The sequence below is a fragment of the Schistocerca piceifrons genome, chromosome 9 (genome assembly GCF_021461385.2).
Source record: "Schistocerca piceifrons isolate TAMUIC-IGC-003096 chromosome 9, iqSchPice1.1, whole genome shotgun sequence".
Lineage (NCBI taxonomy): Eukaryota > Metazoa > Arthropoda > Insecta > Orthoptera > Acrididae > Schistocerca > Schistocerca piceifrons.
The window spans coordinates 103,622,812-103,648,259 of record NC_060146.1 but is presented as its reverse complement, the minus strand read 5'-3'; the positions used below and the strand labels follow the sequence as shown (position 1 = coordinate 103,648,259).

Below are 25,448 nucleotides of genomic sequence, written 5' to 3'. Positions count from 1 at the left end.
AAAAGAATTTAAATTTGAAATGACTCTCACTGAAATATGTCCAGCCTTAATTCGCATCATAACCGAGTGCGCATTTTGAAAACTTTCTAGTGTTAACCTGCACGTGGAGATCTTTTTTACCACCATAATCCGTATCAGAAGAGCTGTATAGCAAAGAGGAAACAGACGGCATGGAAGGCGAGTGTAAAACCCTTGCGACTGCAATATAGTCTGCATTTAAACAGTAACTCGCGAGAAATGTTTGTGTGTTACTTTTCGTCTCTTTCATTTCGCATGTGATTGTGAGAAATAAACGTGGTTTGTAGAATTACAGGAGCTAATCTACATTCTTAGATTGAAAACTCGGGAAAAACCACAGCCGATCATGAGCTACAGTCAGCAGTGTGACGAATGCATTTCGCGCACAGCGCTCTAGCCGAACGCAAATCAGCGTCATTCACGTCACCGAAGATACAGCGTTGCCAATTCCGCGACATGGACAGGTCAGTTAGCATTGTAGCGTCGCCTGTGACATCAATTGACCGACGGGAAAACTATTTTTACGGTTGCCTATTCCGCCGTAAGGACGGTCAATCTGTTTCTTACGTGATCTGGGGTATAAGTCATGGTGGACGTTCAGACGTAGTTGATCACATCAGGTCAAAGAAACACATCAACAAATACAGTGCACCGAGCTGCAGTAAAACTCTACAAAATTATTTTGTGAAACATCAGTCAAGTGAAGAGACGAAAGTTCGAGCAGCCGAGCTTACATTAGCCTACCACACGGTAAAACATCACCAAACTTAACTATCTAGTGATTGTACTAATAAGCTTAATGGCATTATGTTTGATGATTCTTCCATTGCAAAAAAAGTTTAGTTCAGCAAGAACTAAAGTGTCAGCCTTAGTGAAAGGAGTTATTGCTCCCCAGAGTGTAAAGGAAAGCCTTGAATACATCACAAAGTCTTCTTTCTACGGGATATCCACTGATGCCAGCAATCATAAGGCCACCGTTTGTTGTTCAGTTTTTCGATATTAATCAGGGAATTCAGACCAAACTTTTGAAGGTGAGTTCCCTATCTAATGAAAGATCTGACGAAATTTCAAGATTTTGTATGAATACTACCGAAATGTTTGATCTTGAGAAAAATAAATGTGTGGCGTTTTGTGGATACAACATCAACACAAACTTTGGTGGTTTAAAAAGACAAGGCAAATACAACGTATTTACCAAATTAAAGGCAACATTGCATGAAAACATTGAAGGCATAGGGTGCCCTGCACATGTTTTACACAATAGCGTGCAGACATCTGCTGACAGTTTAAGCTGTGATGTTGAAACTATCGTCATGAAGGTATACTCACACTTTTACATATATACTGTTAGAACAGAGAGGCTTAAGCAGTTCTGTGATTATGTGGGCACTGAATATATGAATGTAATGTGTCACTCGAAAACTCGCTGGTTATCACTGTTTCCAGCAGTTGAAAGAGTAATCCGCCTGTTTGAACCGTTAAAAGATTTTTTTCCTAAATGAAGACAAAGCCCCCAAAACATTGGTTCAGTTTTCAGTAACCCTTTAAGTGAAGCCTACTTATGGTTCATTCACAGTCAACTTAGCACTTTGCAGCATAGGATAAAGGAAATTGAAGGAAGCACGAAAAGTGTAATAGAGGTAAAATATTTTTTAAAAAAATACTCTGGAAACTGTTACTAAGAGGAGAGAACAGCAGGTCATTTCTTTTAATGTTAAATCTGTCCTTAAAAGAGCAGAAGTATCAGAAGTAGCGGAAAGGAGTTTTAGAGAAGAAGTTAACAAGTTTTATGACACATGTGTAGAATATCTCAGCAAGTGGAGCGCCTCATATTTACCCTCATCGCCGGTGTTCGATTGGATGTTACTGAAGAGAGTGCCAAAGTGGGAAAGTGTTGAAGAGACAGTTTCTTACTTGAAGAGTAAAGAGATTGAAATCGATGATTCCATTCTCTTTGATCAGTTCGGCATACTGACAAATTTTGTTGAAGAAAGTCTTCACAAGTGGAATGATGAAAAAAACCACTATTGGAATGTCATGAGAAGTGGGTGAGTTTTTTTAAAAGCTGTGACTGTCTTCAGCATTACTCTGAGTTGGTAATAATTGCAAGGTATGTATTTGCAATCCCAGCCCCTAATGCCAATGTGTAAAGAATTATTTCGTTCATGAATATCCAGTGGACTGATGAAAGAAACAGAATGGAGGTGGACTTTCTTGAAGCAATCCTGCAGATCCTGTACAACTACAAAATGGATTGTGCCGAGTTTTATCACTGTGTTTCAAAGAACAAAGACATGATGAAGAAGGCTGGAGGCAGTGAAAAATACCCTTTTCTCCAAGGACAGTCAATTCCATCTACAAGTGCTCAGTAATATTAAAGCTCATGTTAATACTAATTGATTAAAAGTTGAATGGCTGTAAAATTTTGTAAAATCGTAATACATTTCTTTATTACTGCATACGTTTGTTAAATGTCATTAATTATACAGATAATCTAGATTATATCAATCTTTTGTATCCTCTTATTAGTTATAATAATCGGGTTAACAAAATGTATCAACAAAACATTAATATTTAAAATTAAGAAACCTGGGTACATGTGGAATGAGGTGTCCATTGGCACCCGGGTGAGTGTGTCCCGGTTTTCACCGAAAGTAATTTGGTCACCCTATCCTAGGTACTTGTTAGCAGCAGTGTGATAGGCCGTGAATCCGTAGTCTATATGGGAAAGTATCAACGTGTGGTAGAGAGTGAGCAGAGTGTTGGGGTGAGCCCCCACCATACTTTTGTCACTGATCTGATGAGGTTCAATGCTTTTTCACACATACTGACGACGGTTTGAATATGAGGTATCCAACTCATTCTGGAATCGAAGAGAACAGCAAGAAACTTTGCCTGGGATTTTAGTGGTATTTTATGACCAGAAAGTCCTACACTATTTAAGCAGCTTGCCATAGTTTGGTTCGTGAAAGAACAAGTACCGATTTTTCTTCCGAAATCTGTAACCCACAGCTACGTAATGTTTGATCCAGTGTGCCCATCGCCTTTGATAGCTCACACACAGCCTGATCCATTCCTTTGGTCGACACATACAAACAAATTCATCTACATACTGGAGGATTTTAACTGGAAAAGAGATAATCCTCGCCAGCTCGTTAGTGTGTAGTGCAAAGAGTAGGGGGCTGAGGATAGCTCCTTGTGGAAGACCTGTTGTAAGACGACGTGGTCCAATTAATTTATTTTGGAACCGAACCCATATGTGTCTTTCAGCGAGAAAAGAGCTGATTCCATATATCCGTTGTGGCGGGATTTCTATGGTTTCCAACTTCTGTAGCAACACAAGTTTAAGAACATTATCATTGTAATGTTGATGCATTAAGTTGTTCTGAAAGCGCGTTAAAAGCTGTGAGCTATCTGGGAAAGTTAACCTTGCATTACTGAGCAACTGTTTCACCAGGTATCCAGTCTAGCTTACCAAATTCTCAACCAGACTAACATTGATTATAATCTTTTAATAGTCATCTTACGACAAACTACTGAGCAACTGTTTCACCAGGTATCCAGTCTAGCTTACCAAATTCTCAATTCTCAACCAGACTAACATTAATTATAATCTTTTAATAGTCATCTTACGACAACCGGTGATATATATATATATATATATATATATATATATATATATATATATATATATATAATGTATAAAGAGAATTTAAATAAAAAGAAATAAATCAGTTTATATTTGGACATTTATTTTAATGATGACCATTGTTCCGTTAAAATTTCAGCATATTAAGCTTGATTCATAACTAAACCGGTGCCTTATTTAGAATTGTGAAAATGTGAGTTTATAATCTTACGGAACACATCAAATATGGAGCCAAGATTGGGAGACTGCATACAACACTGCATTCATAAAATAACACACGAAGAACGTTGAAACATATGCAAGAGAAAATTAACCACAACCAACCGATTCAATTTTCACCCAAAGAAATTATGTTCGTAGCGAAATCCTGTCCGTCATGAAATTACCACACACTGGTTATACTAAATTCATACTAACTCACTGTGAAATCTTTCCAAAAAGAATAGCTGAGGGCTACTTTGATGATTACACCACATGCTTCACGTGGTCAACTTGGTTTACACAAAGAGTGTAGCTCCACAATAATTTTGATAATTAAAATTATCGCAATTTACAAAAGAAAAACCTCGAACTGGTTACTATCGTCTTACTATTAACCTGATGGGTCAAACAATTGTCAAGACGAGACATTATAATCTCATGCACATTCGCATTTAAGATTGATGATCTTAGTTAGAGTTACGGATCATCATCACGTGGTTCCACTTTACTCACAAAGTAGTGACAAAGCAACTACTGGAAGATATTCTGAACTTCACACTCAAATTACACTGTGTTGCAATTTAAGATAACATTAGATATTTTATATATAAACCTGAAATAAAGGTGATTAAATTTTCAGTTAGGCTGAACTTAAGAAATCCATTGTCCTACGGACATAGCAGAGACGCGCTTAAACGGAGATCTTACCACTTCAGACGCTCACCGCGGACAGACTGGCGTGGGCCCGTACCGAGGGTGCTTCACAGATACAAACGGAAGTGACAAGAGAGGCAGCTTCCTATACCAACATGACAAGGGACGGACAGGACCATACCAAGAATAGAAACCTCTTTGCTTTTAGAAAGCGTAGCTACCTGTTCCGACGTTGGTCCTACTGTTCTCTAGCAGACCAGCTCGTCTGCTACCATCGAGCATGCAACTAGAAATACATTTGCTCATTCATACTTTCACACAGAAGGGAAGGGGGATGACAGTATCTTATATACAGTATATAAAAGAAAGCGGATATAGGTTCCGTATGAGACTGTGTGACATGAATTACATATAGACTGTGTTTTAAACTGTAGTAGTGTGACAGATCGGTCTTTATTATGTGTAAAAGTAACACGTTCCACTGCTCAGTCTCCTCCCAGATAGAGTCAGAAACACCACAGTAAATTTAGAAGTGGAATGTGTGTCGTAAATGACAACAGATTTAAGAAATTAACATGAAAGCAATCCAACAGATACCTTTCATCATATGCTCCAACTATATCCAGGAATACAGCTGTTACATTCTCTTTTTTTGTTGTTGCGTCATAGGTCTCTGAGGTTAAGATATTTACATTATCTATTGTTCCCTTGCCTTTTCTAAACCCATACTGACTCGATGATAGGGTCTGATTTGATTCCAACCACCATTTCAAGCGATTTTTTACCAGGCGTTCTAAAGTTTTGCCGATACAGGAAGAAAGAGAAATAGATCTATATGATTTGGCCTGCTCTTCATCCTTATGTGGTTTCAGTATGGGTACCACTACTTGAGTGCTCCAATCTTCTATTACCGTGCCATTCATCCATATCTGGTTAAATATCTGACACAGTTTTCTGAGTGCTATGTCTGGGAGATTTTCTATCATCTGATAGTGTATATTGTCCTTACCGAGAGTGGAAGTTACTCTCTTTTTAATGCCATTCGTCAGTTCTACATACGAAAACGGTACCACGAGCGGATAATTGTAATCTCGTTGCTCTCGGGGCCAATATGGCTGCTTGGCTGCGGAAGCTGGTGAGATTAAACTCACAAAGTCTTCAAGCCATGCGTCACTTAATGGCTGACGCATAGTGGCGTTTTTGTTTTTGAAAAATCTTAATTTCTTCCAAACATCAGCGATACTAACATTGTTATTTAAAGATTCACAGAAATTTTGCCAGCTATTCTTTTTACAGTCTTTTAACCGCCTTCGAACTTTCACTGCTATTTTCCGATATGCACTGGAGTTCTCTGCATTTCGTTGTTTACAGAAGTTATTGCACGCAAGTTTTCGCTGTGCTATGGCGCTAGAGCACTCCAGTGTCCACCAGACTGGGGGCCGTTGCTTCAAAACGATGACTTTCTTTTTTCTTGGAATGGAAATTGTTGCAGCGTCTTCAATAATTGAAATTAGCTGTTGGAAGGCCTCTTTCGTAGCTAACAAATTGTTAAGAGATTGAAACTTCACCTGGACTGTAGCAGCATACTTTGGCCAGTCAGCATCCCTAATTTTCCACCTGCTGTTTGGGCAGATAATTTCTACTGTATTTATAGGTAAGTCTACTGTGATTTCCAGAGGGAAATGATCTGAGCCAAGAGGGTCTCGTTTGACCGTCAACTCCGTTACACGGCTGAAGTCAACAGAGCACGATGTCAAATCGACGGCCGACGGTCATCTGTTTGGGTTATGTATCATAGTAGGAGAACTATCATTTAGAAGAATCAAACTGAACTTTTCAAAAAGAGTAACTAACTCTCTGCCATCCTCGTCATCTATTCCGCAACCCCATAGTGAGTGGTTGGTGCGCGTTGAAGTCTGCACAAAGGAGAAATGGCGTTTGAAGCTGGACTACAATCTGATCCAGTGAAAGATCTTGTATTTTACGCTTAGGTGGTTCGTAAATGATGACGTTGGTGAATGCGCCGTTAGGAGTGTAAATTACAGCAGCAACTACCTGGCATTCTGTTGTCCTAATAGTGACGTCCAATTTTTAAACTTAACCGTCTCTCTAATCAAAATGGTTACTCCTCCTCCTTTTCCATCGTCTCTGTCGTTTATGAGAACAGCGTATCCTTTGAACTGTATTTGCTGGGTTGGATGGAATCAAGTTTCGCAAATACAAGCTACCGGTATGTGGTTGGTGCTAAGCTCCCGATTTCTAGATTTCCGGAAAGCTTTTGACACCGTTCCTTACAAGCGACTTCTAATCAAGCTGCGGGCCTATGGGGTATCATCTCAGTTGTGCGACTGGATTCGTGATTTCCTGTCAGGAAGGTTGCAGTTCGTAGTAATAGATGGCAAATCATCGAGTAAAACTGAAGTGATATCGGGTATTCCCCAGGGAAGCGTCCTGGGACCTGTGCTGTTCCTGATCTATATAAATGACCTGGGTGACAATCTGAGCAGTTCTCTTAGGTTGTTCGCAGATGATGCTGTAATTTACCGTCTAGTAAGGTCATCCGAAGACCGGTATCAGTTGCAAAGCGATTTAGAAAAGATTGCTGTATGGTATGGTAGGTGGCAGTTGACGCTAAATAAAGAAAAGTGTGAGGTGATCCACACGAGTTCCAAAAGAAATCCGTTGGAATTCGATTACTCGATAAATAGTGCAATTCTCAAGGCTGTCAGTTCAACTAAGTAACTGGGTGTTAAAATTACGAACAACTTCAGTTGGAAAGACCACATAGATAATATTGTGGGGAAGGCGAGCCAAAGGTTGCGTTTCATTTGCAGGACACTTAGAAGATGCAACAAGTCCACTAAAGAGACAGCTTACACTACACTCGTTTGTCCTCTGTCAGAATATTGCTGCGCGGTGTGGGATCCTTACCAGGTGGGATTGACGGAGGACATCGAAAGGGTGCAAAAAAGGGCAGCTCGTTTTGTATTATCACGTAATAGGGGAGAGAGTGTGGCAGATATGATACGCCAGTTGGGATGGAAGTCATTAAAGCAAAGACGTTTTTCGTCGCGGCGAGATCTATTTACGAAATTTCAGTCACCAACTTTCTCTTCCGAATGCGAAAATATTTTGTTGAGACCAACCGACATAGGTAGGAATGATCATCAAAATAAAATAAGAGAAATCAGAGCTCGAACAGAAAGGTTTAGGTGTTCGTTTTTCCCGCGCGCTGTTCGGGTGTGGAATGGTAGAGAGATAGTATGATTGTGGTTCGATGAACCCTCTGCCAAGCTCTTAAATGTGAATTGCAGAGTAATCATGAAGATGTAGATGTAGATGTTCGAGACTGCTGACCGTGCATTCCACTGGAGTATTTTAAAAGCCATTGTCAGGTTTGCAGAAGTCTTCAATAATATTATGTATAAGAGCCTGTGTCGTTAGCATGTCTGTTTCATTTTTAAGAAAAAGAAAGATCTGCATTATTAAAGCACAAAGGCTGTTAATAATAGTTTCTCGACCAGTATAAGATGTTGCCAGAGGAGTGGGAGGATATGGATTGTTTTGTGTAGAGTTCTGTGGACCCTGAAGTTCGTATAACATATCAGAATAACCCTGTTTGTATGGACTGCGAGAAAATGGTTTATTTTTGTAAGACCTGAGAGCTGGAACCGACATAGCTGCATGCTTAGGTCCCTGTTGTAGCCTTTTGCCCATCCTGTTCAAACCTTATCGGCTCATGAGTTTGTTTCGCGACTACAGTGCTGCAGCGCCATATGTTGTTTACTGCCAAGGCCAAATCACAATGTCGTAACAGGTGCTCAACACCTTTCCAAACAGCGCCCACAGACACAGAGCTGCTGTTTGGAGTCTTGTTTTAGTTCAGCATTTATGCTAAAGTTTTCTGGCTTTCCTTAAAGACAAGATTTTAAGCCATCTCATGATCACTGGCTTCAACAGCAATTTTGATGACAAAAAAAACTGTCCCAAGTAGGTTCCTATTGTATCATTATGAGGTTTTAGTGTGGGAGATCCTCATGAATATCCTTTCGATTTAAAATTTCTGTATTCTCGACAGTGATTATGAATGAGCGAACATATAATATTGTTGTATTGATTGGTTGGTTGGTTTGGAGGGAGGGGATCAATGTTGTTTTGAATTGACATGAGTTAGCACTAAGTAAGAGTTCGATTTGCGAATTAGTTATTTATTTATATAACGTGTATTAGATTAAGGGTTCTTTTCTTGAGGTACTCATTGGCCTGCGCGTGGGTTTGTGGGTGCAGTGGCCGATGCTATGACGTCAGCACAGGCGTAGCAGAGAGACCTTAACGCGGTCTAAGCGACACCGACTCAAAGGAAGGCCTCGGCGCTTGTGGGTGACGTCACGTCAGCTAGGCACGGCGAACGCCAGGTCTGTTGCAGGCAGAAACGCCTGGGCGTCTTATCACTATAAATCTATTATTTTTTAACAACATTTTTTGTATTGTTTTGTATTCTGCAGTTTTATTTAGATGAAATATTTTCTTACTATCGTAAAACTACAAATGAAGATCATAGTTCTGTACTACTGAATCCTGACGAAACAAACGTAGATCAATATGAGAAGACGCTTTGCCCCATTGCAAGCTTCGGAAATTTTACATTCAAGTTTACTTGATCAATTTTGTTATCGAAACTTACCCCAACCCCCTTACAATGAACTCATTTCTTTTATTTATTTATTTATTTTCGTTTGACATCGTCACTGGAAATGTGAACTAATATACATGTGTAAATGTCCAACTGTTGCCAGTCATTAGATTACAGTCGTTTTCAACGAAAGGAATTCTAAACAGGAAACAAAATTGTGTTGGCAGAAGAGCCAACACCGTGATACTATAGGAGGCCGAAATGAACGCGTTTTAGCTCACGCAGGCTGGCGTGAGGAGGGAAGGACTATACTGACGTGAGGTCTGGAACATGATAAGGAATTAGAATTCAGAAAGCGGACGGAATTAATTTGATACTTAACTTTAATCCATTAATGATGAACGTCGCTCTTGACGGAACATGATTCACAATATTATCTGTTCAGAATACATTCTTGAAGATAGTACTTATAGTAACCGAATATGGCGTCTTGCTAGGTCGTAGCAAATGACGTAGCTGAAGGCTATGCTAAACTGTCGTCTCTGCAAATGAGAGCGTATGTAGACAGTGAACCATCGCTAGCAAAGTCGGCTGTACAACTGGGGCGAGTGCTAGGGAGTCTCTCTAGTCTAGACCTGCCGTGTGGCGGCGCTCGGTCTGCAATCACTGATAGTGGCGACACGCGAGTCCGACGTATACTAACGGACCGCGGCCGATTTAAAGGCTACCACCTAGCAAGTGAGGTGTCTGGCGGTGACACCACAAAAATGGCTTCATACATCGAAAATACTGCTGAGCTTAAATTTTTTTAAACATGCACGTTAGAAAAGATAAATATTCCCCTCTTCCAACTGAAAGGAGAAACTTTATGAGATAAAAAAATTTATTTGATAAAACAGGTATCTCTCTTTTGCCTCTTCTTCTGTCCCCCACCCCCTCCCCCAACGTGTACAATCGCAAGATTTTTCATTAACATTCAGTGCTCCTCACCCCATAGTCAACCGAGATACCTAAAGAAGAGCACCAATATGTTCACAGTTTCTTGTACAAACAACCCAGTACAAACGTAACTTCCCCAGATTTACAAATAAGGTAAATAAGTACGAATTCTGTTGCTGCTGGACATGGAGTTGTGTTAGTATGTCAATCTTTAAAACAGGTGGAAATTTAAGTTCAGGAGTACACTATTTGTTAAGAAGTGTAATGAATTGCACAATTAATTAATTGCAGAAATCTCTCAGAACAATGTGTTTTGGTCAACTACCGTCAATAGTTTCACATTTTCCTGTGTCAGAGAGGGAGGCACCAGCATTATGAGTATGCCTGCAACAGACCTGGCGTTCGCCGTGCCTAGCTGACGTGACGTCACGAACAAGCGCCGAGGCCTTCCTTTGAGTCGATGTTGGTCTAAGTCGCTCCAAGGAAAAAGTCGAGCGGAAGCCTTCCGTGGGAAAGCATTAACAACGATTAATAAAAAAGAATGTTAGTCTGATATTACAGGGATTCCGTCGTTTGTGATCCTTTACTTGGAAAAGATCAACTTTATCTAAATACATCAATAAATCAGATTATTACTTTGAAGTCTGTGACTACTCATAGAGGGAGACTTATGTCATACGTTTATACTTACGTTCTGAAGAATAAGAAGGACGAGAGTTCTGCAGGACCAGAGGTCATCTAATTTTACCCTGTGGAACCCTCGCAACTCGTGCGATAAGGAGATAGGAATCATCTTTCAACTATGTAGCTGTCAGAAAACGACACAAACAGCACCGATTCTAATTGATTTATGGAAGTTGCCTCATCCCGGAAACTGACCTTCACACTTTGTAGGCTTCACTTTAAGCTGTCTGTGGGTGGATAGCAACGGTTTATTTGCAGCCTTTATCACTGTTACAGACAAATCACCCTGATGCAGTTAATCCCACTTTATCAGCAAGTATGACTTCCATTAACTACAACAAAGAGACAATGTCTTAAGATTTCTGCAGGAACCATACGTCATGCAGCAACCATTTCATAGCATTTAAGACATTTAACGGTATAAATCGCATCAGTGAATTCCACCAGGCTGAGTATTTCGGCCACTTCATGTGTGTAAATTACCTCCCGTTTAGTACACTACAAGCAGAATAAGTTTTACTACAGATTTCTCAGGTTATTTAATGAACCCCAGGTAGGGTGACCGTACGTCCCGATTAATCGGGATTCTCCGGTTTTTTGAGGCTCAAAAGTTTGTCCCGACTTTTTTTTTTTTAAAAAAAAAAAAAGCAAGCAATTTCTCCCAATTTTCAAAGATTATTTTCAGACATTTACAAAGTGGTTAAAATATTTTCTGAGTGTCGATTTTATAAACTATCAATTGAAACTGACATTCCGTACGTTGGTACCCCAGATAATGTACAGCTTAAGCACTATAATTGTTGCGTACTCTTATTTTCTTTGCTTTTGCTTGCCATTGTTGTCAGCACTCAGTATCAGTTTCGTGAAGTGCTAACACGTCGTGGCGATGCCGAAACAAAAATCAAAGTTTTCGGAAGAGCTTCAGAGGAAATTTCCTTGTTTCACTGCTACAGACAATGACTGTTCAGCAAAATGTAACGTGTGTAACTGTGCTGTATCCGTGTCTCATGGTGGTGCTGCAGATCTCAAGCATCATATGGAATCAGAGAAACACAGGAAGAATCTTCGATCGGCATGATCCTGGAAAAAAATGACGAGATATTTTGTAACTTCAAATACACAGGAACAGAAAAACGTAGCTGCAGCAGAAGGAACCCTGTCATTCCATGTTGTTTATTAAACACAAAGCTATCGTTCTAATGACTGCAGTGTTCAACTAAACAGAAAAAATTTTCCTGATTCTAAGATTGCAGAAAATGTTTCGTGTGGAAGAATAAAGTTTGAAGCAATTATCGACAATGTTATAGCTCCACATTCCCAAAAACAGGTAATATCTCCTGTAAACAGTGCAAAATACTTTTCAATATCTACTGACGCTAGCAACCATGGGCATCAGAAAAAATTTTCCTGTGATAGTTCAGTATTTTTCTGTAAGTGAGGGTGGACTGCAGACGAAATTGCTTGATCTTGATGAATTGCATAACGAAAAGTCCGAAACTATTTACAATTATCTTTCTCATGTTATACAGTCATTCAGTAACATCTCAAAGTGTGTTGCATTTGGTGCAGACAATACTAACTGTAATTTTTTTTACCTGTTGACATTGACTGTATTGTCATGAAGTTGTACAACCATTTTCATATTTTTTTCTATTCGTGTTGCAGAACTCACTGAATTCTGTGAATTTGTTGGTGTCACTTTCAAAAATTTACTTTCCTTTTCCAAAACAAGGTGGCTTTCATTGTTGCCAGCCTTAGAAAGGATCTTGAAAATGTATGAACCTTTGAAATCTTACTTTTTGTCATAGTCTAACTCCAAGTGCCCTGCAATGTTAAAGAGTTTTTTCAGTGATCCTATAAATGAATGTTATTTACTTTTTGTAGATTCACAAATGAGTGTTTTCCAACAATCCATTCTGAGCATTGAAAAACAGAATAATTTCATATGTGAAGTATTAGTAGTCTTAAATAAAGCTTTGACAAGTCTAAATTCAAGGAAACATGACCATTTTGTACCACTAAGTGTAAAAAAACTGCTGAATGATTGTGATGACCAGTCTGTTAAGAAATTTCACATAACAGTATCAACGTTTTATGATGGTTACAGGGAATAGCTGAGTTTTCTGTATTCTCATGGATGATGCTCACAGAACCACCAGAATGGTCAATAGTTGAAAATACTTTAATGTGGCTAAATGAAAAGGGAATTCTAGTAAATGACAGCCTCTTATTTGATGAAATAGTTCATATACAGTCATTTGTAAAACAAGTGGAAACAGACAGTGAACAATGGAATCAGTTGATGGCACATGAAAAATGGTGTAGGTTTTTCAGATCTTGCCAGTGTAACGAACAGTTCAGAGAATCGCTTATTATGGCGCAGTACTTCTTTTCACTCCCTGCCCACAATGCAAATGTTGAAAGAGTTTTCAGCTTACTATCGTCACAGTGGACAGATGAGGGGAATAGATTTACGGCGAGGAGTGTTAAGTGTATTTTACTGACCTGTTTAAACTTCAGTAAATACAGTAGCACTGACTTCTATTCGTACCTATTAGGCAAACCTGAGTTGCTGGATGAAATTTCATCTTCGAAGAAATACGATTGCAGTGTGGAATCCACAGAATCATAAATTCCTTGTGTTCACTAAGAACTTTTTTTGTAGTGATTGTTACTGTATGTCTTTCTACATTCTGTGATATATATGTTACATTTCTTAATAAGTAAATTTCTGAAAACTTGAAATGTACTTCTTTCCATTCTTTGTTTGGTTGTGTACATACACACACACACACACACAAATGTCAGTGAAGGCTATATTTGCAGAGGAAGAAGAAATGTTAGCATTAAAAGTGATATTTAACGAGAAATAAAAATTGTCCCACTTTTTGGCCATGAAAACGTATGAAAGTCCCACGTTTGTCCGAAGAAAATATGGTCACCCTAACCCCAGGTGAAACCATCTCTAGTCGACAGTTAACCTCGTAGTTCACTTTTGTACTACAATGAAAGAAGCTGTAAATAACGTTGCTGAAGGATTGTCAAGTGTCTGTAAACAGCCTGCATTTCTTCTTAGTAGTGCTAAACCCGCAAGGTACGCAGAACTTTTGTGAAGTTGCAGCGTAGTAGATGTACTGGCGGAAATAAAGCTGTGAGGGCTAGTCGTGAATCGTGCTTGGATAGCTCCTTCTGTAAGGGCACTGCCTACGAAAAGCAAAGTTCCAGATTCGAGTCTCAGTCACGTGCAGAGCTTTAATTTGCAGCTACGTATAAACGTAGTGCACATTCCTCCGCAGAGTGAAAAATTCTTTCACGTTCCGTAACTTAAAAGAAAACAGCATATTGGGTTCCGCACTTTGAAGTCTACTACCGCACAAAAGTAATTCTTGTTAAGTACAAGATAAAAAACCACAAAGGAACTTCAAAGTTTTTGTGTGTATATCAGTTAGAATTTCAAACATAAAAATAAAAAGGTACATTCCAGTGTTTGTTAAATTATTCAGTTCAGCCACGACTGCACTTTTTCCCTGATCGAGCCTTGACTTGATGTACGAAGTCTGTTCAAAAAGTTCCGGAACATTCGTCATTTCGCGCCAGTCGTGTGCCGGAGCGAAATGGGGTTGTATCCCTGCACGGGCCTGTGTTCAGTGCGTAACTGCCGGAAGTTTCATTGTTGTATGTCTGTTAGTTATTGTCCGGTTCTGTATTGAGTGTCTGTAGCTCGTGCTCTTGCGGTAGCGTGTTCGCTTCCCGCGCAGGGGGCCCGGGTTCGATTTCCCGGCGGGGTCAGAAATTTTTCCTGCCTCGAGATGACTGGGTGTTGTAGTGTCGTCTTCATCATCATGATTCAACCCCATTACGGTCGGAGGAAGGCAATGGCAAACTACCTCCGCTACGCCCCTGCCTAGTCGGCGGTGCAGGCCTCCCGCATCGTCGCCTACGCTCCTCGAAGTGGACCTAATCATCATCATCTGACTAGCGTGTTGCATAGTTTGCGAATTTCGAGGTGGCAGAGCGCCTGCATTAAATTTTGATTGAAATTCAGGAAAACCTTTACAGTTGTTGTTGTTGTGGTCTTCAGTCCTGAGACTGGTTTGATGCAGCTCTCCATGCTATTCCATCCTGTGCAAGCTTCTTCATCTCCCAGTACCTACTGCAACCTACATCCTTCTGAATCTGCTTAGTGTATTCATCTCTTGGTCTCCCCCTACGATTTTTACCCACCACGCTGCCCTCCAATACTAAATTGGTAATCCCTTGATGTCTCAGCACATGTCCTACCAACCGATCCCTTCTACTGGTCAAGTTGTGCCACAAACTCCTCTTCTCCCCAATCCTATTCAGTACCTCCTCATTAGTTATGTGATCTACCCATCTAATCTTCAGCATTCTTCTGTAGCACCACATTTCGAAAGCTTCTATTCTCTTCTTGTCCAAACTATTTACCGTCCATGTTTCACTTCCATAAATGGCTACACTCCATACAAATACTTTCAGAAATGACTTCCTCACACTTAAATCTATACTCGATGTTAACAAATTTCTCTTCTTCAGAAACGCTTTCCTTGCCATTGCCAGTCTACATTTTATATCCTCTCTACTTCGACCATCATCAGTTATTTTGCTCCCCAAATAGCAAAACTCCTTTACTACTTTAAGTGTCTCATTTCCTAATCTAATACCCTCAACATCACCCGACTTAATTCGACTACATTCCATTATCCTCGTTTTGCCTTTGTTGATGTTCATCTTATATCCTCCCTTCAAGACACCATCCATTCCGTTCAACTGCTCTTCCAAGTCCTTTGCTGTCTCTGACAGAATTACAATGTCATCGGCGAACCTCAAAGTTTTTATTTCTTCTCCATGGATTTTAATACCTACTCCGAATTTTTCTTTTGTTTCCTTTACTGCTTGCTCAATATACAGATTGAATAACATCGGGGAGAGGCTACAACCCTGTGTTACTCCCTTCCCAACCACTGCTTCCCTTTCATGTCCCTCGACTCTTATAACTGCCATCTGGTTTCTGTACAAATTGTAAATAGCCTTTCGCTCCCTGTATTTTACCCCTGCCACCTTTAGAATTTGAAAGAGAGTATTCCAGTCAACATTGTCAAAAGCTTTCTCTAAGTCTACAAATGCTAGAAACGTAGGTTTGCCTTTCCTTAATCTTTCTTCTAAGATAAGTCATAAGGTCAGTATTGCCTCACATGTTCCAGTATTTCAACGGAATCCAAACTGATCTTCCCCAAGGTCGGCTTCTACTAGTTTCTCCATTCGTCTGTAAAGAATTCGTGTTAGTATTTTGCAGCTGTGGCTTATTAAACTGATAGTTCGGTAATTTTCACATCTGTCAACACCTGCTTTCTTTGGGATTGGAATTATTATATTCTTCTTGAAGTCTGAGCGTATTTCGCCTGTTTCATACATCTTGCTCACCAAATGGTAGAGTTTTGTCAGGACTGGCTCTCCCAAGGCCGTCAGTAGTTCCAATGGAATGTTGTCTACTCCGGGGGCCTTGTTTCGACTCAGGTCTTTCAGTGCTCTGTCAAACTCTTCACGCAGTATCGTATCTCCCATTTCATCTTCATCTACATCCTCTTCCATTTCCATAATATTGTTCTCAAGTACATCGCCCTTGTATAGACCCTCTATATACTCCTTCCACCTTTCTGCTTTCCCTTCTTTGCTTAGAACTGGGTTTCCATCTGAGCTCTTGATATTCATACAAGTCGTTCTCTTATCTCCAAAGGTCTCTTTAATTTTCCTGTAGGCAGTATCTATCTTACCCCTAGTGAGATAGGCCTCTACATCCTTACATTTGTCCTCTAGCCATCCCTGCTTAGCCATTTTGCACTTCCTGTCGATCTCATTTTTGAGACGTTTGTATTCCTTTTTGCCTGTTTCATTTACTGCATTTTTATATTTTCTCCTTTCATCAATTAAAGTCAATATTTCTTCTGTTACCCAAGGATTTCTACTAGCCCTCGTCTTTTTACGTACTTGATCCTCTGCTGCCTTCGCTACTTCATCCCTCAAAGCTGCCCATTCTTCTTCTACTGTATTTCTTTCCCCCATTCCTGTCAATTGTTCCCTTATGCTCTCCCTGAAACTCTGTACAACCTCTGGTTCTTTCAGTTTATCCAGGTCCCATCTCCTTAAATTCCCAACTTTTTGCAGTTTCTTCAGTTTTAATCTACAGGTCATAACCAATAGATTGTGGTCAGAGTCCACATCTGCCCCTGGAAATGTCTTACAATTTAAAACCTGGTTCCTAAATCTCTGTCTTACCATTATATAATCTATCTGATACCTTTTAGTATCTCCAGGGTTCTTCCATGTATAAAACCTTCTTTCATGATTCTTAAACCAAGTGTTAGCTATGATTATGTTGTGCTCTGTGCAAAATTCTACCAGGCGGCTTCCTCTTTCATTTCTTAGCCCCAATCCATATTCACCTACTATGTTTCCTTCTCTCCCTTTTCCTACACTCGAATTCCAGTCACCCATGACTATTAAATTTTCGTCTCCCTTCACAATCTGAATAATTTCTTTTATTTCATCATACATTTCCTCAATTTCTTCATCATCTGCAGAGCTAGTTGGCATATAATCTTGTACTACTGTAGTAGGTGTGGGCTTCGTATCTATTTTGGCCACAATAATGCGTTCACTATGCTGTTTGTAGTAGCTTACCCTTATTCCTATTTTCCTATTCATTATTAAACCTACTCCTGCATTAGCCCTATTTGATTTTATGTTTATAACCCTGTAGTCACCTGACCAGAAGTCTTGTTTCTCCTGCCACCGAACTTCACTAATTCCCACTATATCTAACTTCAACCTATCCATTTCCCTTTTTAAATTTTCTAACCTACCTGCCCGATTAAGGGATCTGACATTCCACACTCCAATCTGTAGGACGCCAGTTTTCTTTCTCCTGATAATGACATCCTCTTGAGTAGTCACCGCCCGGAGATCCGAATGGGGGACTATTTTACCTCCGGAATATTTTACCCAAGAGGACGCCATCATCATTTAACCATACAGTAAAGATGCATGCCCTCGGGAAAAATTACGGCTGTAGTTTCCCCCTGCTTTCAGCCGTTCGCAGTACCAGCACAGCAAGGCCGTTTTGGTTATTGTTACAAGGCCAGATCAGTCAATCATCCAGACTGTTGCCCTTGCAACTACTGAAAAGGCTGCTGCCCCTCTTCAGGAACCACACGTTTGTCTGGCCTCTCAACAGATACCCCTCCGTTGTGGTTGCACCTACGGTACGGCTATCTGTATCGCTGAGGCACGCAAGCCTCCCCACCAACGGCAAGGTCCATGGTTCAGGGGGGGGGCGGGAGGGGGGGGCATTTCTTCTTAGCAGTGCTAAACCCGCAAGGTACGCAGAACTTTTGTGAAATTGCAGCGTAGTAGATGTACTGGCGGAAATAAAGCTGTGAGGGCTAGTCGTGAATCGTGCTTGGATAGCTCCTTCGGTAAGGGCACTGCCTACGAGAAGCAAAGTTCCAGATTCGAGTCTCAGTCACGTGCAGAGCTTTAATTTGCAGCTACGTATAAACGTAGTGCACATTCCTCCGCAGAGTGGAAAAATTCTTTCACGTTCCGTAACTTAAAAGAAAACAGCATATTGGGTTCTGCACTTTGAAGTCTACTACCGCACGAAAGTAATTCTTGTTAAGTACAAGATAAAAAACCACAAAGGAACTTCAAAGTTTTTGTGTGTATATCAGTTAGGATTTCAAACATAAAAATAAAAAGGTACATTCCAGTGTTTGTCAAATTATTCAGTTCAGCCACGACTGCACTTTTTCCCTGATCGAGCCTTGACTTGATGTACGAAGTCTGTTCAAAAAGTTCCGGAACATTCGTCATTTCGCGCCAGCGGTGTGCCGGAGCGAAATGGGGTTGTATCCCTGCACGGGCCTGTGTTCAGTGCGTAACTGCCGGAAGTTTCATTGTTGTATGTCTGTTAGTTATTGTCCGGTTCTGTATTGAGTGTCTGTAGCTCGTGCTCTACATCTACATGATTACTCTGCAATTCACATTAAAGTGCTTGGCAGAGGGTTCATCGAACCACAATCATACTATCTCTCTACTATTCCATTCCCGAACAGCGCTTGGGAAAAACAAACACCTAAACCTTTCTATTCGAGCTCTGATTTCTCTTATTTTATTTTTATGATCATTCCTACCTATGTAGGTTGGGCTCAACAAAATATTTTCGCATTCGGAAGAGAAAGTTGGTGACTGAAATTTCGTAAATAGATCTCGCCGCGACGAAAAACGTCTTTGCTTTAATGACTTCCATCCCAACTCGTGTATTATATCTGCCACACTCTCTCCCCTGTTGTTGTTGTTGTGGTCTTCAGTCCTGAGACTGGTTTGATGCAGCTCTCCATGCTACTCTATCCTGTGCAAGCTTCTTCATCTCCCAGTACCTACTGCAACCTACATCCTTCTGAATCTGCTTAGTGTATTCATCTCTTGGTCTCCCTCTACGATTTTTACCCTCCACGCTACCCTCCAATACTAAATTGGTGATCCCTTGATACCTCAGAACATTTCCTTCCAACCGATCGCTTCTTCTGGTCAAGTTGTGCCACAAACTTCTCTTTTCCCCAATCCTATTCAATACTTCCTCATTAGTAATGTGATCTACCCATCTAATCTTCAGCATTCTTCTGTAGCACCATATTTCGAAAGCTTCTATTCTCTTCTTGTCCAAACTATTTATCGTCCATGTTTCACTCCCCTATTACGTGATAATACAAAACGAGCTGCCCTTTTTTGCACCCTTTCGATGTCCTCCGTCAATCCCACCTGGTAAGGATCCTACACCGCACAGCAATATTCTGACAGAGGACGAACGAGTGTAGTGTAAGCTGTCTCTTTAGTGGACTTGTTGCATCTTCTAAGTGTCCTACCAATGAAACGCAATCCTTGGCTCGCCTTCCCCACAGTATTATCTATGTGGTCTTTCCAACTGAAGTTGTTCGTAATTTTAACGCCCAGGTACTTAGTTGAATTGACATTCTTGAGAATTGTACTATTTATCGAGTAATCTAATTCCAACATATTTCTTTTGGAACTCATGTGGATCACCTCACACTTTTCGTTATTTACCGTCAACTGCCACCTGCCACACCATACAGCAATCTTTTCTAAATCGCTTTGCAACTCATACTGGTCTTCGGATGACCTTACTAGACGGTAAACTACAGCATCATCTGCGAACAACCTAATAGAACTGCTCATATTGTCACCCAGGTCATTTATATAGATACCCTAGAACTACTTAAACCTAACTAACCTAAGGACATCACACACATCCACGCCAGAGGCAGGATGCGAACCTGACTGTAGTGCCTAGAACCGCTCGGCCACCCCGGTCGGCTCCGTGTTGGTTATGTATCAATAATGTCATGTGGTATAATATTTTGGGGTAACTCTTCAAGTCAAACAAAAGTTTTCAGAGTCCAAAAGCGTGTAATACGTATTATTTGTAGAGTAAATTCACGGACGTCCTGTAGAAACCTCTTCAAAGAACTGGGTATACTAACTACTGCCTCTCAGTATATTTACTCATTAATGGTTCAAATGGTTCTGAGCACTATGGGACTTAACATCTATGGTCATCAGTCCCCTAGAACTTAGAACTACTTAAACCTAACTAACCTAAGGACAGCACACAACACCCAGCCATCACGAGGCAGAGAAAATCCCTCACCCCGCCGGGAATCGAACCCGGGAACCCGGGCGTGGGAAGCGAGAACGCTACCGCACGACCACGAGATGCGGGCACTCATTAATGAAATTTGTCCTAAATAATATATCTCTTTTTCCAACAAACAGCTCAGTTCATACATACAATACCACGAACAAAAATGATCTGCACAAGTACTTAAAAGCACTTACTTTAGTTCAAAAAGGGGTCCACTTCTCAGGAACACTCATCTCCAATAATTTGTCAGTAAAAATAAAAAATTTAGTCACAAATAAAGATCAGTTTAAAAGGAGCCTGAAAGACTTACTAGTGGCCAACTCCTTCTACTCCACTGACGAATTTTTTAATAGAAACAAATGATGTATTGTATATATTCATACCATTATTATTGTTATTTCAGCTTAAGAAAATAATGACATCTTCCATCAATGACGTCAAGGTGATTCACAATGTTCGAGTACAGTACATGCTCCAAAATCCTACTGCAAATTGAGGTCAGTGATATGGGTCTGAATAATTCAATGGGATACTCCTTTCTTGAATACTGGTGTGACCTGTGCTACTTTCCAGTCTTTAGGAGCAGATGGCGAGGGCAGCAGTGTAACGCGCGCGCTGTGGGCAGTGTGTTCCAGGAGATGCTGTACGGGATCTCGACGGGGTTCGGGTCGCCGCAGGTGCCGGTGGCGGAGATTCTGGCGCGCGCAGTGCCCACCCTGCACACGCCGCAGAAGCCCAAGAGCAGCAACTTCCTGCAGGTGCCCGACATCGAGTCGCCCAGGTACGTGGGAGGCCGCGCCGGCTCCCGCCCCACCAGCAAACGCTCGCAGACCGCATGTCAAATGACACAGCCTCCGTGAAGTATCTGATGAGCGGATCACCACCAACAGTGCCAAAGTGCTTCCGCTCCTTGAGACACTGCAGAGAGGTTTGGAATTTAATCCACGCTACTGGTCCAATGTTTTCCACATCCATTTAGGTAAATGTTGGGCTGGTTTCCCAGGTTCCAATTCAGCTACACTCTGCGCAAACAGTTTGAAAACTATGACACATTTCGCCGTGCGACATATACTATACACAGACAGAAGAGGTACACAGGTCGCTCACAGACCGCATATCAATCGACACACCCTCTGTGAAGTATCTGATGAGCGGATCATCACCAACAGTGCCAAAGTGCTTCCGCTCCGTGAGACACTGCAGAGAGGTTTGGATTTTAATCCACGGTACTGGTCCAATGTTTTACACATCCGTTTAGGTAAATATTGGGCTGGTTTCCCAGGTTCCAGTTCAGCTATACACTGCGCAAACAGTTTGAAAACTATGATACATTTCGCCGTGCGACATATACTACACGCAGACAGAAGAGGTACACAAGTTCCTCCTGGTGGATGAGTTGTCATTAACCATGGAACGCTTTTGGGAGTACGATTCCATCAACAACACAGCCCGACCCAGCAATGGCTGGACATTGGGCGCCGGAAAGGATACAATGATGTTTGGTTTGTGTTGGGCACTCAACTGTGCGGTCATCAGCGCCCATCCAAAGCCCCAATTTTTACAAAGTCCAATTTTTTGACACAATCTAATCTAGCCACTGTCACGAATGATGATCATGCCTATGTTGATCATGAAACAATGAGGACAACACAAACACCCCGTCCCCAGGCAGAGAATAGCCTCAACCCGGCCGGGAATCGAACCCAGTACCCCGCGATCCAGAGGCAGCAACGCTAACCACTACCCAATGAAATGGGTGGCACTGTCACGGATTATGATGATGATTATGATGATGATGAAATGATGAGGACAACACAAACACCCAGTCCCCGCCTCAACCCGGGCGGGAATCGAACCCTGTACCCTGTGATCCAAATGCAGCAACGCTAGCGCCTAGCCACTGGAATCGGTGGATGGACTGCTACAAATACTGCTGATCGGGAACTGTATGCTACCGCTTATCCTCCCCCTGCCGGACAAATACTGGCGATAATAAGGTTGTGAATATTTTTGCTAGTAAACAGGCCGTCTCCGGCCACAGTAACACACCCACTGCGGTTCCTAAAAGAAACAAAAACGCGTATCAGCGTTCACGAGAAGTTTTACGGCATAGTTAAGTTCGTTGCAACGCCTGAAGTGCTCTGATTCTCAAATACTGGTTCGGTGTAGTCCGAGTACTTCGCGCACATTTTCTGGCTTTAATTATAGGTTATGGGTTCCGCCGTTTTGCAAACACACTGTTTTTTCTTTGTACCCACACATGTTTGAGCGCTTCTGTGCCATCATCTGTGGGTTTCCATTCATTGAAAACTGTAAAAAAATGAACATAATTTAGGTTGTAACAGAACTGACAAAGTGAGGCCTACAATTTTTATTAAGCTGTGTGTTGTGGGCTGTCTTGTGAAGTTACAACCTAAAATATACTATTGGCCATTAAAATTGCTACACGAAGAAGAAATGCAGAAGATAAACGGGTATTCATTGGACAAATATAATATACTAGAACTAACATGTGATTACATTTTCACGCAATTTGGGTGCATAGATCCTGACAAATCAGTACCCAGAACAACCACCTCTGGCCGTAATAACGGCCTCGATACGCCTGGCGTTGAGTCAAACAGAGCTTGGATGGCGTGTACATGCAGCTTCAACACGATACCACACTTCATCAAGAGTAGTGACTGGCGTATTGTGACGAGCCAGTTGCTCGGCCACCATTGACCAGACGTTTTCAATTGGTGAGAGATCTGGAGAATGTGCTGGCCAGGGCAGCGGTCGGACATTTTCTGTATCCAGAAAGGTCCGTATAGGACCTGCAACATGCGGTCGTGCATTATCCTGCTGAAATGTAGGCTTTCGGAGGGATCGAATGAAGGGTTGAGCCACGGGTCGTATCACATCTGAAGTGTAACGCCCGCTGTTCAAAGTGCCGTCAATGCGAACAAGAGGTGACGGAGACGTGTAACCAATGGCACCCCATACCATCACGCCGGGTGATACGCCAGTATGGCAATGACGAATACACGCTTCCAATGTGCGTTCACCGCGATGTCGCCAAACACGGTAGCGACCATCATGATGTAAACAGAACTTGGATTCATCCGAAAAAATGATGTTTTGCCATTCGTGCACCCAGGTTCGTTGTAGAGTACACCATCGCAGGCGCTCCTGTCTGTGATGCAGCGTCAAGGGTAACCGCAGCCATGGTCTCCGAGCTGATAGTCCATGCTGCTGCAAACGTCGTCGAACTGTCCGTGCGGATTGTTGTTGTCTTGCAAACGTCCCCGTCTGTTGACTCAGGGATCGAGACGTGGCTGCACGATCCGTTTCAGCCATGTGGATAAGACGCCTGTCATCTCGACTGCTAGTGATCGAGGCCGTTGGGATGCAGCACGGCGTTCCGTATTACCCTCCTGAACCCACCGATTCCATATTCTGCTAACAGTCACTGGATCTCGACCAACGCGAGCAGCAATGTCGTGATACGATAAACCGCAATGGCGATAGACTACAATCCGACGTTTATCAAAGTTGGAAACGTGATGGTACGCATTTCTCCTCCTTACACGAGGCATCACAACAACGTTTCACCAGGCAACGCCGGTCAACTGCTGTTTGTGTACGAGAAATCGATTGGAAACTTTCCTCATGTCAGCACGTTGTAGGTGTCACCACCGGCGCCAATCTTGTGTGAATGCTCTGAAAAGCTAATCATTTGCATATCACAGCATCTTCTTCCTGTCGGTTAAATTTCGCGTCTGTAGCACGTCATCTTCGTGGTGTAGCAATTTTAATGGCCAGTAGTGTACATTTCGCCGTGCGACATATACTAGACGCAGACAGAAGACGTACACAGGTTCCTCCTAGTGGATGAGCTGTCATTAGCCTTGGAACGCTTTTGGGACTGGCGACTCCATCCACAACACAGCCTGCCCCAGCAATGGCTGGATATAGGGCTCCGGAATGGATACGATGATGTTTGGTTTGTGGGGCACTCAACAGTGCAGTCATCAGCGCCCATCCAAAGTTCCCATCTTGACACAGTCCAATTTTTTTACACGATCCAATCTAGCGACTGTCACGAATAATGATGATGATGATGATGATGATGAAATGATGAGGACAACACAAACACTCAGTCCCCCGGCAGAGAATAGCCTCAACCCGGCTGGTAATCGAACCCAGTACCCCGTGATCCACAGGCAGCAACGCTAGCCACTGGAATGGGTGGATGGACTCGTACAAATACTGGTGATCGGGAACTGCATAATGCCGCTGCTCCTCCCCCTGCTGGACGAATACTGGCGATAATAAGGTTGTGAATATTTTTGCTAGTAAACAGGCCGTCTCCAGCCACAACATACCATAACACACCCACTCCGATTCCTAAAAGAATCGAAAACGCGTGTTCACGAGAAGTTTTACAGCATAGTTAAGTTCGTTGCAACTCTTGAAGTGCTCTGATTCTCAAATACTGGTTCCGTATAGTCCGAGTACTTCGCGCACAATTTCTGGCTTTAATTGTAGGTTATGGGTTCCGCCTTTTTGCAAACACACTGGTTTGTTTTCTTTTTACCCACACATGTTTGAGCGCATCTGTGCCATCATCCGTGGGTTTCTATTCATTGAAAACTGTACAAAAATGAACATATTTTAGGTTGTAACTGATTTGACAAAGTGAGGATTACAATTTTTATTAAGCTGTGTGTTGTGGGCTGTCTTGTGAAGTTACAACCTAAAATATGTTCATTTTTTACAATTTTCAGTAAACAGAAACCAACTGATGATGGCACAGAGCTGCTGAAACATGTTTGGGTAAAAATAAAAAGTGTCATTTCCAGAAGGCGGAACCTATAATTTAACTGCAAAAGCGGAAAGAAAGGACAAGAGTTGCAGATCCAAAAGATGAATATTTCGTCGCCTAGCCA

General features: G+C 41.6%; 1 protein-coding gene across 1 annotated transcript in view; it reads left to right on the top strand.

Annotated features, from left to right (window-relative positions):
* The first annotated feature begins 474 nt into the window (after positions 1 to 474).
* Positions 475 to 25,448, top strand: part of LOC124716738 — a 105,067-nt gene continuing 80,093 nt past the window's right edge. The window contains exons 1-2 of the mRNA XM_047243281.1: positions 475 to 482; positions 21,143 to 21,298. Coding sequence (XP_047099237.1) covers positions 475 to 482; positions 21,143 to 21,298 — 164 coding nt within the window. The remainder of the gene's footprint in view (positions 483 to 21,142; positions 21,299 to 25,448) is intronic.